The following is a 14,832-nucleotide window of genomic DNA, read 5'->3' on the forward strand; positions in this document are numbered from 1 at the left end:
GCTAATCTGTGCTGTGGTAATTGTAAAGTTATTTGTTTTGTCGAGTGTTTTGCACTCATCCTTAATGTCTGTTAAATGTTGCACTATGTTCAGTGCAGCATTTGTTTCTCTACATAACCTGTCATGCATACTACCGTATGTGTGAAAATGAGCTGAAGAGCTGAAGAATTTACATTGAACTTACCTCTGATTTCAGGTTTCCTAACTATACTAATTACTACTATTACTATAGTAATAGTAGTAAAATCAGAGGTGGGAATTGTGGAGTCAACAAGTCATCTTCATGCCATGTATTTGTTCTGCTCATGCACTAAACCAGCTGAGTGTTTGTGTTGTCAATAAAGTTGTTTTTTCATGTAGTAGAAAGGTCTTTATGGGTCAAGAAACTGTGGGGAATATATTTAGATTTTTTTTTTATTTTTTTTTTTTACAATCCACATTTAGTATAAACTATCAGATATATGATTGTGTATTTTTGTTGTAAAATAGGGCTATTGTTTAGGACACGCCCACCGGGTTAGCGACCAATAGGACGATGGCAGCGAATTTAAAAAGGAACCGCGGCGGCTGCATTCGTTTCATTTGAAAACAGCTCTTGATTTTTACCAAGAGGCAACCAGCGACTTTTAACGGAGGTAAGGTTAAGCTAACAACAGTGTCTCAGAGCTACCCTTGTATTTCTCAGCGCTTTTACATCATACGAGTCAGTTTTATTAACCGGCGACAACTTCAGCGTCGTCTCGTTTTTTTTACAGTCTATGTTCACGATACGTTTTAAATTACAGCCGTTAACAGACATGTGACGTTTGTTTGTTTTTAAACTACAACTAAACCTGTCTCTAACTGTCTGCACTGCAGTAAAGTGGTGGCTAGCTGCAAGCGTTAACTTACCTTGCATTTACTTACGCCTCCTCCTTAGCCCCTGCAATGTCAAAACAGATCAAACTAAACTTATTTAAGACTGTTGTAAACGCAAGACAGCAGAGTGAGGGTAAATGAAAACACGGATAAAAAAGACAATGAAGCAACAACTAGTTTGTCTCTGATTAGTTTACAAGATAAGTGCCTATGTTAGCCAGCTACAACTATTAAGTGCTGTAACGCTGCCAGATTGGCCATTAGCATCAGCTGCTCTTTACTGTTACTATGGTGATGGGGTGTGTGTGTGTGTGATGCTGAGTAAACACAGGCTGGCCATCAGCCATAGTGGCTATTAACACTTGGACCTAATGTCACACTGGACCTCATTTATCAAGCCTGGTAGGATCTGGTGCAAATTCTGGCCTGCATCACAAATTGTCTGTACATTAATATGGTGGTAGTTTTTGAAATTGGTGATTTTGTTAGGCATGCTTGATAAATGAGGGCCACTGTCACCTTGGTTTTTTTTTTAATCTGACATGACCAGCACAACTATATACCTTTGCAGGAAAAACAGTCGACATTAATTCAGATGTTTATATTTTTGGGATGTGATGACTTTTCATGCTGCAATGTAGTCAATTAAATATCAAGGATCAATTTTATTCTTTCATGCAAAAAAATTCAATCATTTGCTGGTTAAAGTGTCATTATGTAACGATTTGCTGTTTTTCTTTTTCATGCCTGTTAGGCCTGCAACTGGGAATTATTTTAAGCATTCGTTTACTGAGTAATGTCATTTTCTATAAAATGTCAAACGCAGAATGCCCATTGATTTCCCATCAGCCTTCAAAGACAATATCAGGTCCCTACGGCTGACAAATCTAAGTTGAATGCAGCCATTACATCTTTTAAACTTTTCCTGACACAAATTAAAATGTCTGCTACTCATGTCTGTTTAAAGGTAAAGGATTTTGACGTTGAGTCACAGTAGCTAATGTCAACTTGTCTCCTTAGATACAATGGCTGACATAATATTTGCAGAGCAGGAAAATGCACGCCTCCATGCACCTCCACTGGAGATGCGCCATCGACTTAAGTCTGCTCCAGGTATGAAAAGCTGTTTGTTAGTAGTCGTTTTTTTTCCCCCTCCTTCATTTTGTGTTAAATTTTCACATTTAACTAAAAACTCTGTCATGTTCTTTTCCCACTAGAGAGACTCCTGAAATCTCCAGCAATTGCCAAAAACATCAGGACTCCTCAGCCGTCTGGGCGTAAAGCTTTTGGTACCGTCAACAAAAAAGGTCTAACCCCTGTTGTCAACACGCAAGAGAAGAAACTCCTAAAGTCACAGGTTGGAATAGACCATAATATGTCAGTTTATTTCATCTGAAACCGATGTCAGGCTGTACACTAAAGCAATGTTTTGTTCCTCAGGAACCTCAAGTCACACCTGCGCCTCTAATGGAAGTGGAGGAATATCCAGAAATGGAGAAGTTCATTCCTTATGATCCACTAGGTAACATCGCCTTCAGGAACAGTTTCACACATTAACTTGTTAATGCTGCCAAATATTCATCGTATTTTACTATAATGCCGTTTTAAAGCATAGTTTATATTGGTGCAGTTGGCTGTTTCATGGTATAATTACATTTAAGGCATGAAATGAACATTGGATGAAAACGCTGCCTGGGTCAATCTCACAGAGTCACACTGACTTTGTTTTGAGTCCATTCATTTTTTTTTTTTTCCTCAGGATTAATTTGGCACATTGATGCTATCTGCGTTGGCTGCACTAGAGAACATGAGCGTGCAAAATACAGCATGATGACATGTCTAGGTCTCACTCTTGAGTATTTTCCTCTGTTTTGACTGGCATTTTAAAGCCTGCCTCCCCTCAAAACCTTTGTAGAGTTTCAGAAGTACAGCATCCCTGAAGATTTGGTTCATGTCGGTACCTTTGTTCTACCTGGACTGGGCAGCTTCACACAAGCTCCACATCTGTACGAAGAGAACCAGGAAAAGTTTGATCCACTCCCAGATCTGTCACCAGTAAAGATGCCAAAACGTTCAGGTATCAAGTTAATGCTGTGTTTTTATTTTTTTAAATTATGTTCAGTCTTTTATTATTTTTTCTCCCCTCTAGTTTAATATTAGAGATAGTACAAATGAGCTGAATAGTGTTGCTTAAATGTTTTTAAATGCATTCTTTAAAGCTTAGGACTTGGCTTTTTAGAACTATTGTGTGTATTTAACTGCTATCCAGATAACGAATGAAGGTCAAATTGACTGAGACAAAACACTTAGCAGCACTGTATAGTATGTGACTACTGTCTGCCATGTGTGACTACAGTGGTTTAAGTATGGGGCACAGGTTGGAAACTACAACTATCATTAACTTACTGTATCATTAACTTTGTCTCTTTTATAGATTATTGCTCGGAGCTGGACGCCTTTCTTCAAACACTTGACGAACTGACTCTTGAACTTCCACCTGTTGCTGATTATTAATGCATGTTTGTTTATTTGTTGTAACGACTACATTTTATGCTCTGAAATAAAGCTGTTTTATTTGTTCCAACTGTCTGCTTTTTATTTGCATTGATCCAGTCTGTTTATATAACAAGCTGCAAAAATAGCAACGAAATATCCAGTGCATTACTTCCTGCTTTTTTTTTTTTGAAATCCATCAGTGGTCACATGTGAGGGAATCTCGTCACTGGTTTTGCCTGAGATTAGAATGAACTTTGTCTCAGTTCCTCTTATGAAAGGAAGAAGAGACACGTCTTGACTTTGTCTCACTATTTCTGGATAATTTCTTAAAATAACTATGTTCAGCTTTTTATCAGGCTGCTCTAATGTCGTCGACGGGGCTGAAACGCTGACTGGCTGATTCAAATGGAGTAGTATCAGTGTGTGCGCTCATTTCTGGTCGAGTCGGTATGGTATGCGCCGTGGACACAGAACAGGTGAGCGAACAATGGACTGGCAGCAGCCTGAAGCAGGTGACTGGCTGGATCAAATCTGGTCAACATTTGAAATGTGGGTTTAAGGAAACTGAATGTTTACTTAAAGCCGTTGGGAAAAATGAGGAACTAGCAGTGACTGTGCTTCAGACTGTTTTTAAACTAGCGCGTTTATGCATTAATGCAATGTTTCAGGTGTTGTGTGCATGTGTTAAAAATAAACTTAATGTTCCCCCGGTGCAGGCAGAGAGTCCAGAGGAGTGGATGGGAAACTGTTCCCAGTCTATAATGTGACATATCTTCGGGGTGTTGTCCAAATAAAAGGAAGTGGCTCTGCACGCACACACAGATACACAGAGCTCAGCAGCATGTATGAATGCAGATCGGATGATGCTGCTGGACGTGACTCAACTGGATCTGAACCAGCTGTCAGCGATGCCGTCGCCCACAGCAGCAGCAGCAGCGGGACAGACACACAGCGCTCCGTTGTGGAGCGACTGTCCAGATATGGCATGCAGGTCATCATGCCCAGCGCCTTCCAGCGTAGGTCGAGGCTGCAGAGGCAGCAGGAGGTCACGGACGGAGGACCAGTGGAGAGGGAGACGCTCACTCCCGCTATGCGTAAAAAATACCTGAAGGAGCTGCTTTTGAGCAACGCGTCACACAGCGGCTTCAGCAGCGTCCTGTCCTCCTCGCAGACCCAGAGCGAGTCCTCCTCGGAGCCGCAGGACGCGGGCTGGGCTCTGAGTCCCATGGAGCACGCGTGGATGCTGTCCTCCGTGGAGGGGAGCTACGAGACCATCCTGGACTTCATCTCCGCGGACCCGCATCTGCTAACCAGGAAGGACTTCATCAGCGGCTACTCGGTGCTGCACTGGCTGGCCAAGAGGGGGGCGGACGAGACGCTGCTCAGGCTGCTGCGGCACTCTGAAGGCGCGCGGATCCCCGTGAACGTGAACCTGCGGGGCAGCGGCGGCCTGACCCCGCTGCACGTCGCCAGCATGCACGGACAGTACATGATCATCAAGCTGCTGGTCGGGGCTTTCGGCGCCGACGTCGACGCCATGGACTACAGCGGGAGGAGAGCCTGGCAGTACCTGCGGGCGGACGCGCCGCCGGAGATGAAGGAGCTGCTGGGGACGTGGGACGACGAGCACAGCAGCGGCGGTGGGTCACGGTGTGCGGCGCCACTTGTAACCAGAAACGTCAACAACAGTAACAGCGTCGTCAGCAGCAGCAGCAGAGGCTCTGGTGTACACAACTTGACCGTGGTGTGTGATGAGGTCGATGCCGGACAGGCGGAGGAAGTGAACTCCTTTGACCGCAGCCCCGGCTGGAGGTTTGGCTCCTTTAAAAGACTGCTGCCCTCATTTCTTAGGAACAAATATTTATAACTCCATCCAATAATGTGCATTAAGTGACATTTAACTCCCACCCTGGGTCAGTCGATACTTAACAAGCAAATACTTCTGTCAAGTTTTTCCTTGACTGTGGAAAACTGCCAGACTAAGATTCTCATAGCATTTCGATGTTTATTCACTGTAAACAAAACTTGATAAGATGGGGAATGAGGGATAAACGTGAGATTGTATTGTCTAACACTTGATACTTCCACTTTTTTTCCTTAAACAATGCAAGAAGGGAAAATGGATGTGTCCAGTGAAGCCATTACCTACCACAAGGGAGACAAAGCTGTGCCTTGGAAAACAGGCAACCATTTGGGAATCACTGCACTACTTCTCCAGGAAGCTGCTGCTTTCCAATGAGTCCTAAAACAATCATGTCATAATAACTCTATAAGAAAGTTTTATTTTGTATTTTCAAATCACAGCTGTTTAATAAAGAAAATCTGTATTTCTTTTTGTGCAGCTGCTCCAGTTCTGTCAACAGCTCTAATATTAGTAAGTGCTGATGTTGTCAAGTTTTCTCAATTTCAAGCACTTTCAGCAAAGCAAACACATGATAGTTTGTCTTGCTACTACAGTAGGATTTTTGACCAGCAGTGTTTTCTGCAAAGCTGTGTCAACATTACACCCACCCACGTGATGTTTGGTTTTGATTTAAAAAGAAAAAGAAAAAAAAATCCTGCAACTAGACAGTTCAGCTTCACTGCGTGTGGGGAAAACACCAGAAAACAGAATTTCAATGTTGATCACAGATCTTTTATTATCAAACATGACGAGATAACATGGCTCCCTCCGTGCGGTCGGGCCCTGCAGCTGGAGGTCCTGGCAGATGTTGGGATGGAGGGACACTGGGATCCTGGGATCCTCATGTTTACAGGCCAAGCTTGGTCCTCCTCCAGTGTCTTCTCTTGGAGTTGTACCTGATATGAGACAATAAAAAGAAAAGAAATGGAACATTTAGATTTTCAAGAAAAAAAAAACACACAAGATGACCAAGTTATAAAAATCTGCTACCCATTTCGTTATAGATGGATATGCAGGTACGTTTTCTCATTTCAGTTATTCGTTTACCCAACGTTTGATTTGTTGTGTCCACCAAACAAACGCAATTACATTTTCACAAAATTCTGTGGAGAAACTTTAACATTTGCCTTCCAACAAAGGAGGGATCACTTTATTCTGACAGTGGCTGCTACATACAAACATCTGTTGACCTGAGAGGGTGATAAGTGAAGAGGGATCATAACATTTGACATGACTAAAAACAGCTGCAGAACATTAACTGTAAAAGATGAAGCAAACTTCAAATCTTATACCACCACCTTACAAGTCTGTTGGTGTGTCTATTGTAGCCATTCAGCTTTACTTCGGGGTAAATAATAAACTGGAGATGGATCCTTTTAAAAAGGGTTCCTTGAGGAAATATCTCACAATCAATAACCTCAAACTGTGAAGACTATAGTGCAAGACAACCAGACATATTCAGACACACAAACATAGTAAAACTAAGGCCAGGTTGAGTTGAAACTATGCAAATTCTGTTGATGCTGCTCTAGTTTCAGGCCATAAAACTGACCACGTCGTGCTGTGTAGCAAGTGTTAAAGATGGATGTTGATTCTGCTTAAAAATCTACTTGTAGATACATTTGGAAGAAAAATTAAACCAACTGTCCACCGTCAGGAAATCATTGCGACAATTATGGTTCGAGTTCCTGACCACAGTAAATTACAGACACAAGCAACAACAGGGAAAATCCTTCAGGGTAACAATTTACTGGGTAGACTCACTGTTTGAGCAAATAAAATGTTCAGCCACAGAGCCGCCTCATCACCTACAGGGCGATGAGGAGTGAGAGCTCCGCAGCAGAAAGCTTCTCTCAGCAGGATTAATGACAGCACTCTACTGTAACAAAGTGCTGCAATTGCAGACCTGCTTTACCTGACATGAAACTTCCTGCATTAGTCACAAAGTAATATTCTTTGCACTTAATGATAATGTATGCATGCTGTGCACTGTCCAAGTGCAACTTTTAAAACCATTACAAGAGGCACCCAAGCTCTCAGGTTGAATATTTAACCTTCATATCCCCTACATCTTTAGTTTAACTGTTGAATTTATGACAGAACTGCAAATAAATATAGCAGAGCAAGTTTAAAACATCTACTGCAGTCTAATGCAACAGCTGTGCAATAAATCCAACCATGGTGGTTAAAGTGTACATCTTCACCAAGACAAACATTTTAGAAGTCTATGCAACTGCTGAACACCACCACCTCCAAAATGACCACAATGCTGAAAACACACCACATCTTCAGCAGGCTTTTCTAGCCTCTGCAGATAGTATAGTGTTTTCAACAGGTATTGTGGATAAATTTAGAATTAAGTGGCGTTTTCCAGCACAATTCACCATCTCTCTAGAGTTTTGTGCGTTTATACTGTTAAAAAACGGCATGTTATCACTAACTTTAGTGATGTAGCCATGTCCCCTGGTGCTGGGGGAGCAGGAAGCTAAGCTCTCAACAGTCTGGGTAGACCCTTCATATACTGCCTCAGTGACAATGCTGCTTTACTTTACATGCACAGCACCTTTAATTCATCTGTTGCAAAGCACATAGTACACACACGGTACACTTACCTGATCTTGTTGCCAGTTTTCATCCTGATCCACTGAGGAATCGGCCTGTTCTGTTTCTGCTTCTTAGCGAGGAAGCGCTTGATCCTGAAAGTCTTGTGGGACGACTGTGAACGACAAAGAACTCCGTTAAGACCAAGTCTACACATTAACAACTTTTAAGGACAAAAGCCACGTCTCTAAGCCTTTCAAATGTATATATTTACGACATTTACGGAGTGAAACTGGACCCAACATGCGCAGCACGGCACAGAAGCTAACAGCTAGCATCGACGTGCCCGCTTTAAAACGCTTGTAAACATAATTTCAGACACAACATTTACATTTATACGGCACCACTGAGGTGTTTATTCGACACTTTAGGCATCGGTGCGGGTTTAATGGGGCTGATGATGCCGATGTTTAAAGATTTCGTATTTACCATTTTGTCCACAGTCCTTTCCCCACTACGGCAGTGGTCGAAGAGAGAGAAGGAAGTGACGCGGCCGCTTTTATCCAATCAGCGCCGAGCGAACGAGCTGTGACGTCTGCGGACAGCGACACCTGCTGGAGGGGGTTGTTCATCACACTGCGCCGAGGCTTCACCTGCTGTGTCCACGTGGTGGCGGTGGAGAAACTGAACTGGTGGTGGAAGAAGAATAAATAAAGCCATTCACTGAGGCAGAAATTATTGTATGATAATTCTTTATTCTTTATATTTTCAACACGTAATTTCTTGGATTACTCAATTGATTAATTTAGTCGGCGATATCAGTTATCATCACCAGCATTAACTGCAGGTCGGTGTGTCATGTTAATTACCAAAAAATATCTAGACACAAATAAATCAATCAATAGATGAATTCATGAAGTAAAAGAAACAACTATATATTTTAAAGTCATGTTTTGTCTTATCTGTAATGCAATCAGTAACTAAAGGGGAGAAATAGCTGCCATTTAGTAGAATATGTTTGTAAAAAAGTGGCATGAAAAAACATTACTTTTTCTTTTCTTTTTTACATCATTTTAGTATTAGGATTATTAATAAATCATTTTCAAATTTTGCTTTTACCAGCAAAGTAACCAATGGATTCATCATCAGGGCATTACTGCTAGAAAAGGCACACAGCTTTGGAGCATACTTTTATGTTGGGTGTGTAATGCTTTATTTCAATGTATGCTCCCTTATCTGAATATAAATAAATAGATAATTTCTTGGACTGAATAATGAAGTTTCAGCAGCAATACTAGTTTCAGCAGCTCATCAGGCCTCTCCATACTATATGATTGGTGAAAGAGATGAACAATGGACTACCACATCATTATCAAATAACAACTCACCTCAACTCAGTCCACTCCAAAGAGACAAAAAGACACATGAGCTTTAGCAAAGACCTTTTTTATTTCCAGTATGTTAGCATCACCAGCTGTGATATGTTTTCATGCTGATATGTTCAGTTTAGTGCATCACAGATGAATGTTTCAGATTATAAAAGGGGGAAGGCCACAGGTTGATCACTCTGAAGTGTTCATGCAGGCATGCCTGTCAAACGGCAGTCTAGACAGAAATGGCTATTTCTCCTTTGTTGCTGTATGAACTTAGGTATTTACTGTTCCTATGAGGCTACTCTAAAGTTACAGAGCGTTTTAATAACAGCTCTGCACATACATTTGAATTATCCAGCAGCTCCTCAGGCAGAGTAAGATGAAATGTCTTATGTGTGCACGTTACACTGAAAATGGCAATGCTACAACAGAAATCTCTCTGAAGACAGCGTGGAAACAATATCGATGAGCTTGGCAAAATTAACATGTGGAGTGATTATTTCATAGCTCCAGACTGTGATTTGGATTTGGATGAACAAGGAAAAAAGCTGACGTTTGCAATGTGAACTATTTTTCCAGAGAAAACAATACTGAAAATAAGGTCACTTTGAGTTCATGTGGTCCAGGAAAAGCTTTGGCTTCACCTAAAGTGCCCTACAGCCAAGCTCGTCCCAAAGGTTACTGTTACCTTTCCTAGCGAATTAAACAAAAAGAGGGGTCACATTCAGGCACTAAAGAGGCTCCATCACCACACCTCCGCCTCTGAGACTGGGAGAGCCAGATGTAGCCCTGCTTCATCTGCAGTGCAGGTCGCCCCCTGAGGCACCACATCGCTGCTCAGAGCCTCACAGGCCTGTCTGCCCTCTCCTCATCAAACTGAAAATGCCTTAAGTAGAAATCTGCTCAGTCGTCTCCCTTGTTGGCCACTTTCTTGGTCTCAGGATCCGGCTTCCTGTCGGCGGAGTTGGATTCCCCTCCTGCTCCTCCTCCTCCTCCTCCTCCTCCTCCTCCTCCTCCTCCTCCTCCTCCTCCTCCTCCTCCTCCACCTCCACCTCCACCTCCTCCACTTCCTCCACCTGTAGGTCGATTGCGGCTCCTGGCCCCCGGCTGGTACAGCTGAATAGCAGGTCGATCCTGATTCACACACAAACGCAACAGTTAGAAATTGTGGTAACACTTTAGATTAGGGAACACATATTCACCATTAACTAGGTGCTTATTAATATGCATATAAGTAGCTCACTAGCTCCTTATTAGTAATTATTAAGCACGTATTAAAGCAGAAGTAAGTGATATATTTGTGTTAATATAAGTCTTAAATAGTTATATCTTCCGACAGCAATCACTTACATAGAGTGTTTGGACTGAAACACGGGTCTCTCAGTCCCTCTGCTCTGCTCTGAGCCGAGGAGAAAACATTTATCGTATCCTACAGTTTTTATCCAATGAGGAGAGAGAACGGCATGCAGGGCTGTGTGTGCAGCCAAGGAACGCCGTGAATGTGGTGACGTAGGGACGAGGACTGTTATGGTGCGTTCAAGGAAACTCGTATTTTTCCGACCGTGAAGTCGTACCAGTTCGATCTGGTACGAGTTCACCGGTCGGAAGTTACGAGTGGCCGTTATAGTGACTTTCACCGGTAAAACAGGGTTGCCTGGAACGCTACAAAGTCGTAAGTTGTGACTTGAAGCTGTAATTTACGATTTCAAAAGCCTGCCTGGAACGCAGCATTAGCGAAAACGACCGGACCACTTACTTCTGCTTTAACACCTTATTCTACATAGCCTTATTCTACCTCTATTACACCATGAATTAAGATTTTTCCTGATATTAACTCCTAATTATCGCTTATTCATTGTAAATTAATGCATTAATGCTATACTAATTCAGAGTGATAAAGGAAGAATTACTGTTCTCGTGCTACTGCCCCTGTACAAGGCCCCAATAACCCACTGGTTATTCACATCATTATTCAGAAAGAACAATGCATTCATTTACAATGAATAAGCTATACTTATGAGTTAATATCAGGAAAAATCTTAATTCATGGTGTATTAGAGGTAGAATAAGGCTATGTAGAATAAGGTGTTAATACTTGCTTAATAATTACTAATAAGGAGCTAGTAAGCTACTTATATGCATATGAATAAGCACCTAGTTAATGGTGAAAATGTGTTCCCTAATCTTAAGTGTTATTGAAATTGTAAAATAAATAAAAAAATAAAATAAAAATCAAAGAAACCACTTGACAACTCTAAAGATTAGACTTGTCACCTTATTTCGCAGCCGCTCCCTTTTGCTGCTGGCCTCGTCCTTCTTGTTGTCTTTGGTGATCTTCTCCGGCCTCTCAGAGTGAATTGAATCTCCTGCGTTTTCTCCCCTTTTCTTCTCGAAGTTGCGCTCTTTCTCTTTTTTCACCTCATCGTCGCGCTTCCTGGACGAGTTCTCTCCGTCGTGATGCTCTCTCCGTCTCCGCCGCTCCTCGTCCTGACGCCTCATGCGCTCCTTCTCTTTCTGCCGCCGCTCTTTGTCCCGGTCTCGGTCGCGCTCTCGATCTGCATCACGGTCCCTGAACTCCTTCCGTCCGTCATCGTCCCCTCTGTGTGTAAAACACAAATCCTGTTTCTATATTTTGTTCTAAGTGAACAATGTGATTAAAAGATAAATAAACATAAAGGACTGAAGCAACTAACTTCCTTCCCCGATCCTCTTTATTTTCAATGTTGTGACGCTTCTTGTGATCGGCACTCCCCATGGATCTGTCCTCTTTACTTGGCTTCTCTGGCTTCTTGGTCTTTTCCTTTGGTTTCTCAGAATCAGCATCGTCACCTCTGTCTGGCTTCTTCAGGAGCTGCACAGTTCAACACAGATAAAAAAAACTAAAACAAATGCTGAGATATTGGAAATTGTTTTAAACTGCTTCACTCCACCGAAGGACACACACCTTAATTTTTGGTTCTTCTTTAACTTGGTCCTTGTCTTTGTCCTGGGGTTTCTCCATTCTCTTCATCTTTTCTGCCTCCTTGCGTTTTCTTCTCTCCTCCTCCCTCCATTTGCGACGCTCCTCATCCCGCAGACGCTTGCGTTCAAGCTCCCTCCTCCTTCTCTCCTCTTTCTTTTCCTCTCTGATTCTCTGAAGGGCAGTGAAACCAGACATGAGTCAGTCTACCCGTCATCGTACAATTAAACAGAGCAACAGATACATGATACAACACGGTGCTGTTCACATTTACCTGTTTGTTCTTCAGGAAGTCCAGCAGAGGAGTTGTCTTTTTACCTTGAAGGAAGAGACGAAGTAGGTTTAAGTTATGTGTATATTTTTAACATATATGCATCTCTGGCATCACAGCTTGTAATATAGGAAACTATAGTGTCAACATACCTCCAAGTTCCTTTGATTTTGCCTCAATCTCTTCCAACAGGGTCTCAGGTGTTGATGTAAACTTTTCTTCATCTCCATTATAATATTCAAGGAACTTCTTGTAATCAGGATCTGAAAGAAATTTACATCAGGCACAGGTAGAAGATAAAAAAGCTTTTTTGTAACTTCTTTTCATGACTGACAAATCTAACCATAAAAATGAAGTGCATAGTCAATAAATACTTATGGTTATCTCAGTAAATATGTACATCTCATTTCTTTATACAGCAAAACATGCAAATTTCTTTTCAATCTTTTACCTTCAGCAATCGTTCCACATTTGGCATCCTTTTTCTTGCTTCTTTTCTTGGCAGTCTTTTGAAAGGGAGCAAACTCAACAATGGCAGGATACTCCTGTCCTGTTGCAGACAAACAATACGTAGACAAGCTTTAAACCTCAGTGTGTTACTGATAAAATCCTAATCTATGTTGTGTTTCTATGTTATTTATTTAAACACTGATTCACACTCTACCTACCTCTGTTGTCGATGAAAACATATCCATCAAAGCGATCTCTGAAGAGGACTATATCATCTTGATTTTTGAAGTTGATGTAAGCCCTCGCAAAGAGATGTGGGTAAAGGCTGAAAGGACAGAAAGACCATGTCATGATTAACTATTATCCGAAGTGTTGATCAATTATTTTTTAATTGATGAACCCTCTTTGGAGAAACTCACCTGGTGTCGTTGGAGAAAAACTCCAGGTAGTCCAGCTCTGGGAGCGGCTGCAGCTGCTCCTCCAGCTCCTCTTTGGTCAGACTTGGTGGTAAGCGCCTGATCACGATCTGTGAAAACATTAAACACAGTTGTTCATTTATTATTTTTAATTTTTAATTGAGCATTTTCTGCTACATCTACCTGTGTAGCTTAGATAACCTGATACACAGTGAACCCTCAGTGTTTACTCAAGTCAAGAAATTGACAACTTTCTGTTTTGTGGTGACTTTGTAAGGTTATACTCACCTGATCAGCTAATCACACAGTGATTAATCACCTTGTTTCTAATTGGTTGCTTTTGTTTGTGTGTTTACCATTTAAGGTTTTTTTTTGTATTCAATGCCTCAACTCTGCCTGAGGAAGTATAGACGTATAGACCCGAAACGTTGCTTTGTCCAGGATTAAAGACCATATGCAAGTTGTGTGTACGGGAATTCCTTCTGTTTTCAACTCAGCAATTGAAAAATACAAACTTTAAATGAGGATAACAATAACGCAGGTGAAAATTAAAGTGCAGTATAAGTGCAAAAATATGTAGGGGATTCATTACAACAAAACAAAAGCAAAAACCACACCAAACAGTACCAGATAAGGTGCGAAGGACACAATATATTAGGTATTTTAATTCAACATAAATCGGGGGAGCGAAATAATAAAGAAAATGAATTATTTCCACCGTTTTTCATGAAAACAACCAGAGAGAGAGAGGGAAACAACAGGATACTGTTAACTTAAAGTTAGGGGACAGATTGGTGTGAACCGACTTTATCCTTCACAAAATAAGTCTCTGTTTTCCAGATGTGAAAAGCACAGCTGGTGAGAAACTCGCCGTTGTGACATTAAAACTATAATTAGTGTCCGTAAGTGACGGCTGTGTGTGTGTGTGTGTGTGTGTCTGTGCTAACCGAAGCTAACGTAGCTAGCAGCAAGTTTCACCTTTGTCATCGTCTCTTTCTTTTCCTTGGACTTCTCCGTCTTTTCTCCATCTTCACACTTTATCTCCACTTTCCTCTCCTTCGGTCGAGTGTTTTCCTTATCTTCTTTCATGGCTGAAAAGCTTCTTTGTCGAATTTCATCTCACCCCCCACACACTTGTTTACTTTTTTTTTTTTTTAGCCAGTTAGCCGCCGGGCTAGCAGCGAACCGACCAACTTCCTCTCTGGCGGTTTGTTCTGCAGTTCCTGTTCCCACCGGACGGCGGCGCTGTCGCTTTACATCAATGTAATGTAATGTAATCAAATCATCCATGAATCAAATGTACAGATTATCTGTCAATATTTTATCTTTATTGATTTTTTTTTTCAAGCAAACAAGAAGTACATTTTTCTTTTTATTCGACTTCTCTTCAAAATAAGAAGAAGTTTAATTTATTTTAGTGGGTTATTTCGTAGGTTTGTATGTTGGTGCATTTTATTCTGATTCTATTCTATTCTGAAGAATGATGTAGGTATTTGTTGGTTACTACTTGAGCTCCTCTATTTATTTTTCTTTTTTTTCCCTGCTTGTTTTGCTGCCTGGACCTG

At 41.5% G+C, this 14,832-nt stretch overlaps 4 protein-coding genes across 5 annotated transcripts; 2 read left to right on the forward strand and 2 right to left on the reverse strand.

The window, feature by feature from the left end:
- Positions 1-522: 522 nt before the first annotated feature.
- pttg1 (PTTG1 regulator of sister chromatid separation, securin) lies at positions 523-3,396 on the forward strand. The gene is made up of 6 exons (XM_083980506.1): positions 523-635; positions 1,879-1,971; positions 2,076-2,215; positions 2,299-2,380; positions 2,774-2,935; positions 3,293-3,396. The coding sequence occupies exons 2-6, from the start codon at positions 1,884-1,886 to the stop codon at positions 3,370-3,372; spliced, it is 552 nt and encodes a 183-aa protein (XP_083836632.1). The 5' UTR covers positions 523-635; positions 1,879-1,883; the 3' UTR covers positions 3,373-3,396.
- A 198-nt stretch (positions 3,397-3,594) lies between these two features.
- On the forward strand, positions 3,595-5,686 carry sowahd (sosondowah ankyrin repeat domain family d). Of its 2 annotated transcripts, none has more exons than XM_083981314.1 (2): positions 3,595-3,903; positions 4,071-5,686. In XM_083981314.1, exons 1-2 carry the CDS (start codon positions 3,804-3,806, stop codon positions 5,219-5,221), a joined length of 1,251 nt encoding a protein of 416 aa, XP_083837440.1. In that variant the 5' UTR covers positions 3,595-3,803; the 3' UTR covers positions 5,222-5,686. The 2 variants fall into 2 exon arrangements, with proteins under 2 accessions (XP_083837440.1, XP_083837441.1); XM_083981315.1 differs by having other exon boundaries at positions 3,595-3,830.
- A 281-nt stretch (positions 5,687-5,967) lies between these two features.
- Positions 5,968-8,384, reverse strand: rpl39 (ribosomal protein L39). Its single transcript, XM_083981316.1, has 3 exons — positions 8,288-8,384; positions 7,870-7,973; positions 5,968-6,153 (listed from the first exon to the last, which is right to left on the reverse strand). Exons 1-3 carry the CDS (start codon positions 8,288-8,290, stop codon positions 6,105-6,107), a joined length of 156 nt encoding a protein of 51 aa, XP_083837442.1. The 5' UTR covers positions 8,291-8,384; the 3' UTR covers positions 5,968-6,104.
- Positions 8,385-9,246: 862 nt separating this feature from the next.
- Positions 9,247-14,482, reverse strand: upf3b (UPF3B regulator of nonsense mediated mRNA decay). The gene is made up of 10 exons (XM_083980935.1): positions 14,246-14,482; positions 13,271-13,377; positions 13,070-13,176; positions 12,853-12,951; positions 12,554-12,664; positions 12,405-12,448; positions 12,116-12,304; positions 11,865-12,022; positions 11,446-11,770; positions 9,247-10,305 (listed from the first exon to the last, which is right to left on the reverse strand). The coding sequence occupies exons 1-10, from the start codon at positions 14,354-14,356 to the stop codon at positions 10,075-10,077; spliced, it is 1,482 nt and encodes a 493-aa protein (XP_083837061.1). The 5' UTR covers positions 14,357-14,482; the 3' UTR covers positions 9,247-10,074.
- Positions 14,483-14,832: the final 350 nt, after the last annotated feature.

Source organism: Trachurus trachurus (assembly GCF_905171665.1).
Source record: "Trachurus trachurus genome assembly, chromosome: 10".
Taxonomy (NCBI): Eukaryota; Metazoa; Chordata; class Actinopteri; order Carangiformes; family Carangidae; genus Trachurus; species Trachurus trachurus.

Excerpts from the sequence above, each read along its gene's own strand:
- pttg1 (XM_083980506.1), top strand. The coding sequence starts at position 1,884 with ATGGCTGACATAATATTTGCAGAGCAGGAAAATGCACGCCTCCATGCA. Across the intron at positions 2,381-2,773 it reads CATTCCTTATGATCCACTAG|AGTTTCAGAAGTACAGCATC; the intron begins GTAACATCGCCT and ends AAACCTTTGTAG. Across the intron at positions 2,936-3,292 it reads AAAGATGCCAAAACGTTCAG|ATTATTGCTCGGAGCTGGAC; the intron begins GTATCAAGTTAA and ends TCTCTTTTATAG.
- sowahd (XM_083981314.1), top strand. The coding sequence starts at position 3,804 with ATGGTATGCGCCGTGGACACAGAACAGGTGAGCGAACAATGGACTGGC. Across the intron at positions 3,904-4,070 it reads ATCTGGTCAACATTTGAAAT|GCAGAGAGTCCAGAGGAGTG; the intron begins GTGGGTTTAAGG and ends CCCCCGGTGCAG.
- rpl39 (XM_083981316.1), bottom strand. Across the intron at positions 6,154-7,869 it reads AAAACTGGCAACAAGATCAG|GTACAACTCCAAGAGAAGAC; the intron begins GTAAGTGTACCG and ends GTCTCATATCAG.
- upf3b (XM_083980935.1), bottom strand. The coding sequence starts at position 14,356 with ATGAAAGAAGATAAGGAAAACACTCGACCGAAGGAGAGGAAAGTGGAG. Across the intron at positions 12,305-12,404 it reads ACTTCCTGAAGAACAAACAG|AGAATCAGAGAGGAAAAGAA; the intron begins GTAAATGTGAAC and ends ACTGCCCTTCAG. Across the intron at positions 10,306-11,445 it reads GGGAGCGGCTGCGAAATAAG|GATCGACCTGCTATTCAGCT; the intron begins GTGACAAGTCTA and ends TGTGTGAATCAG.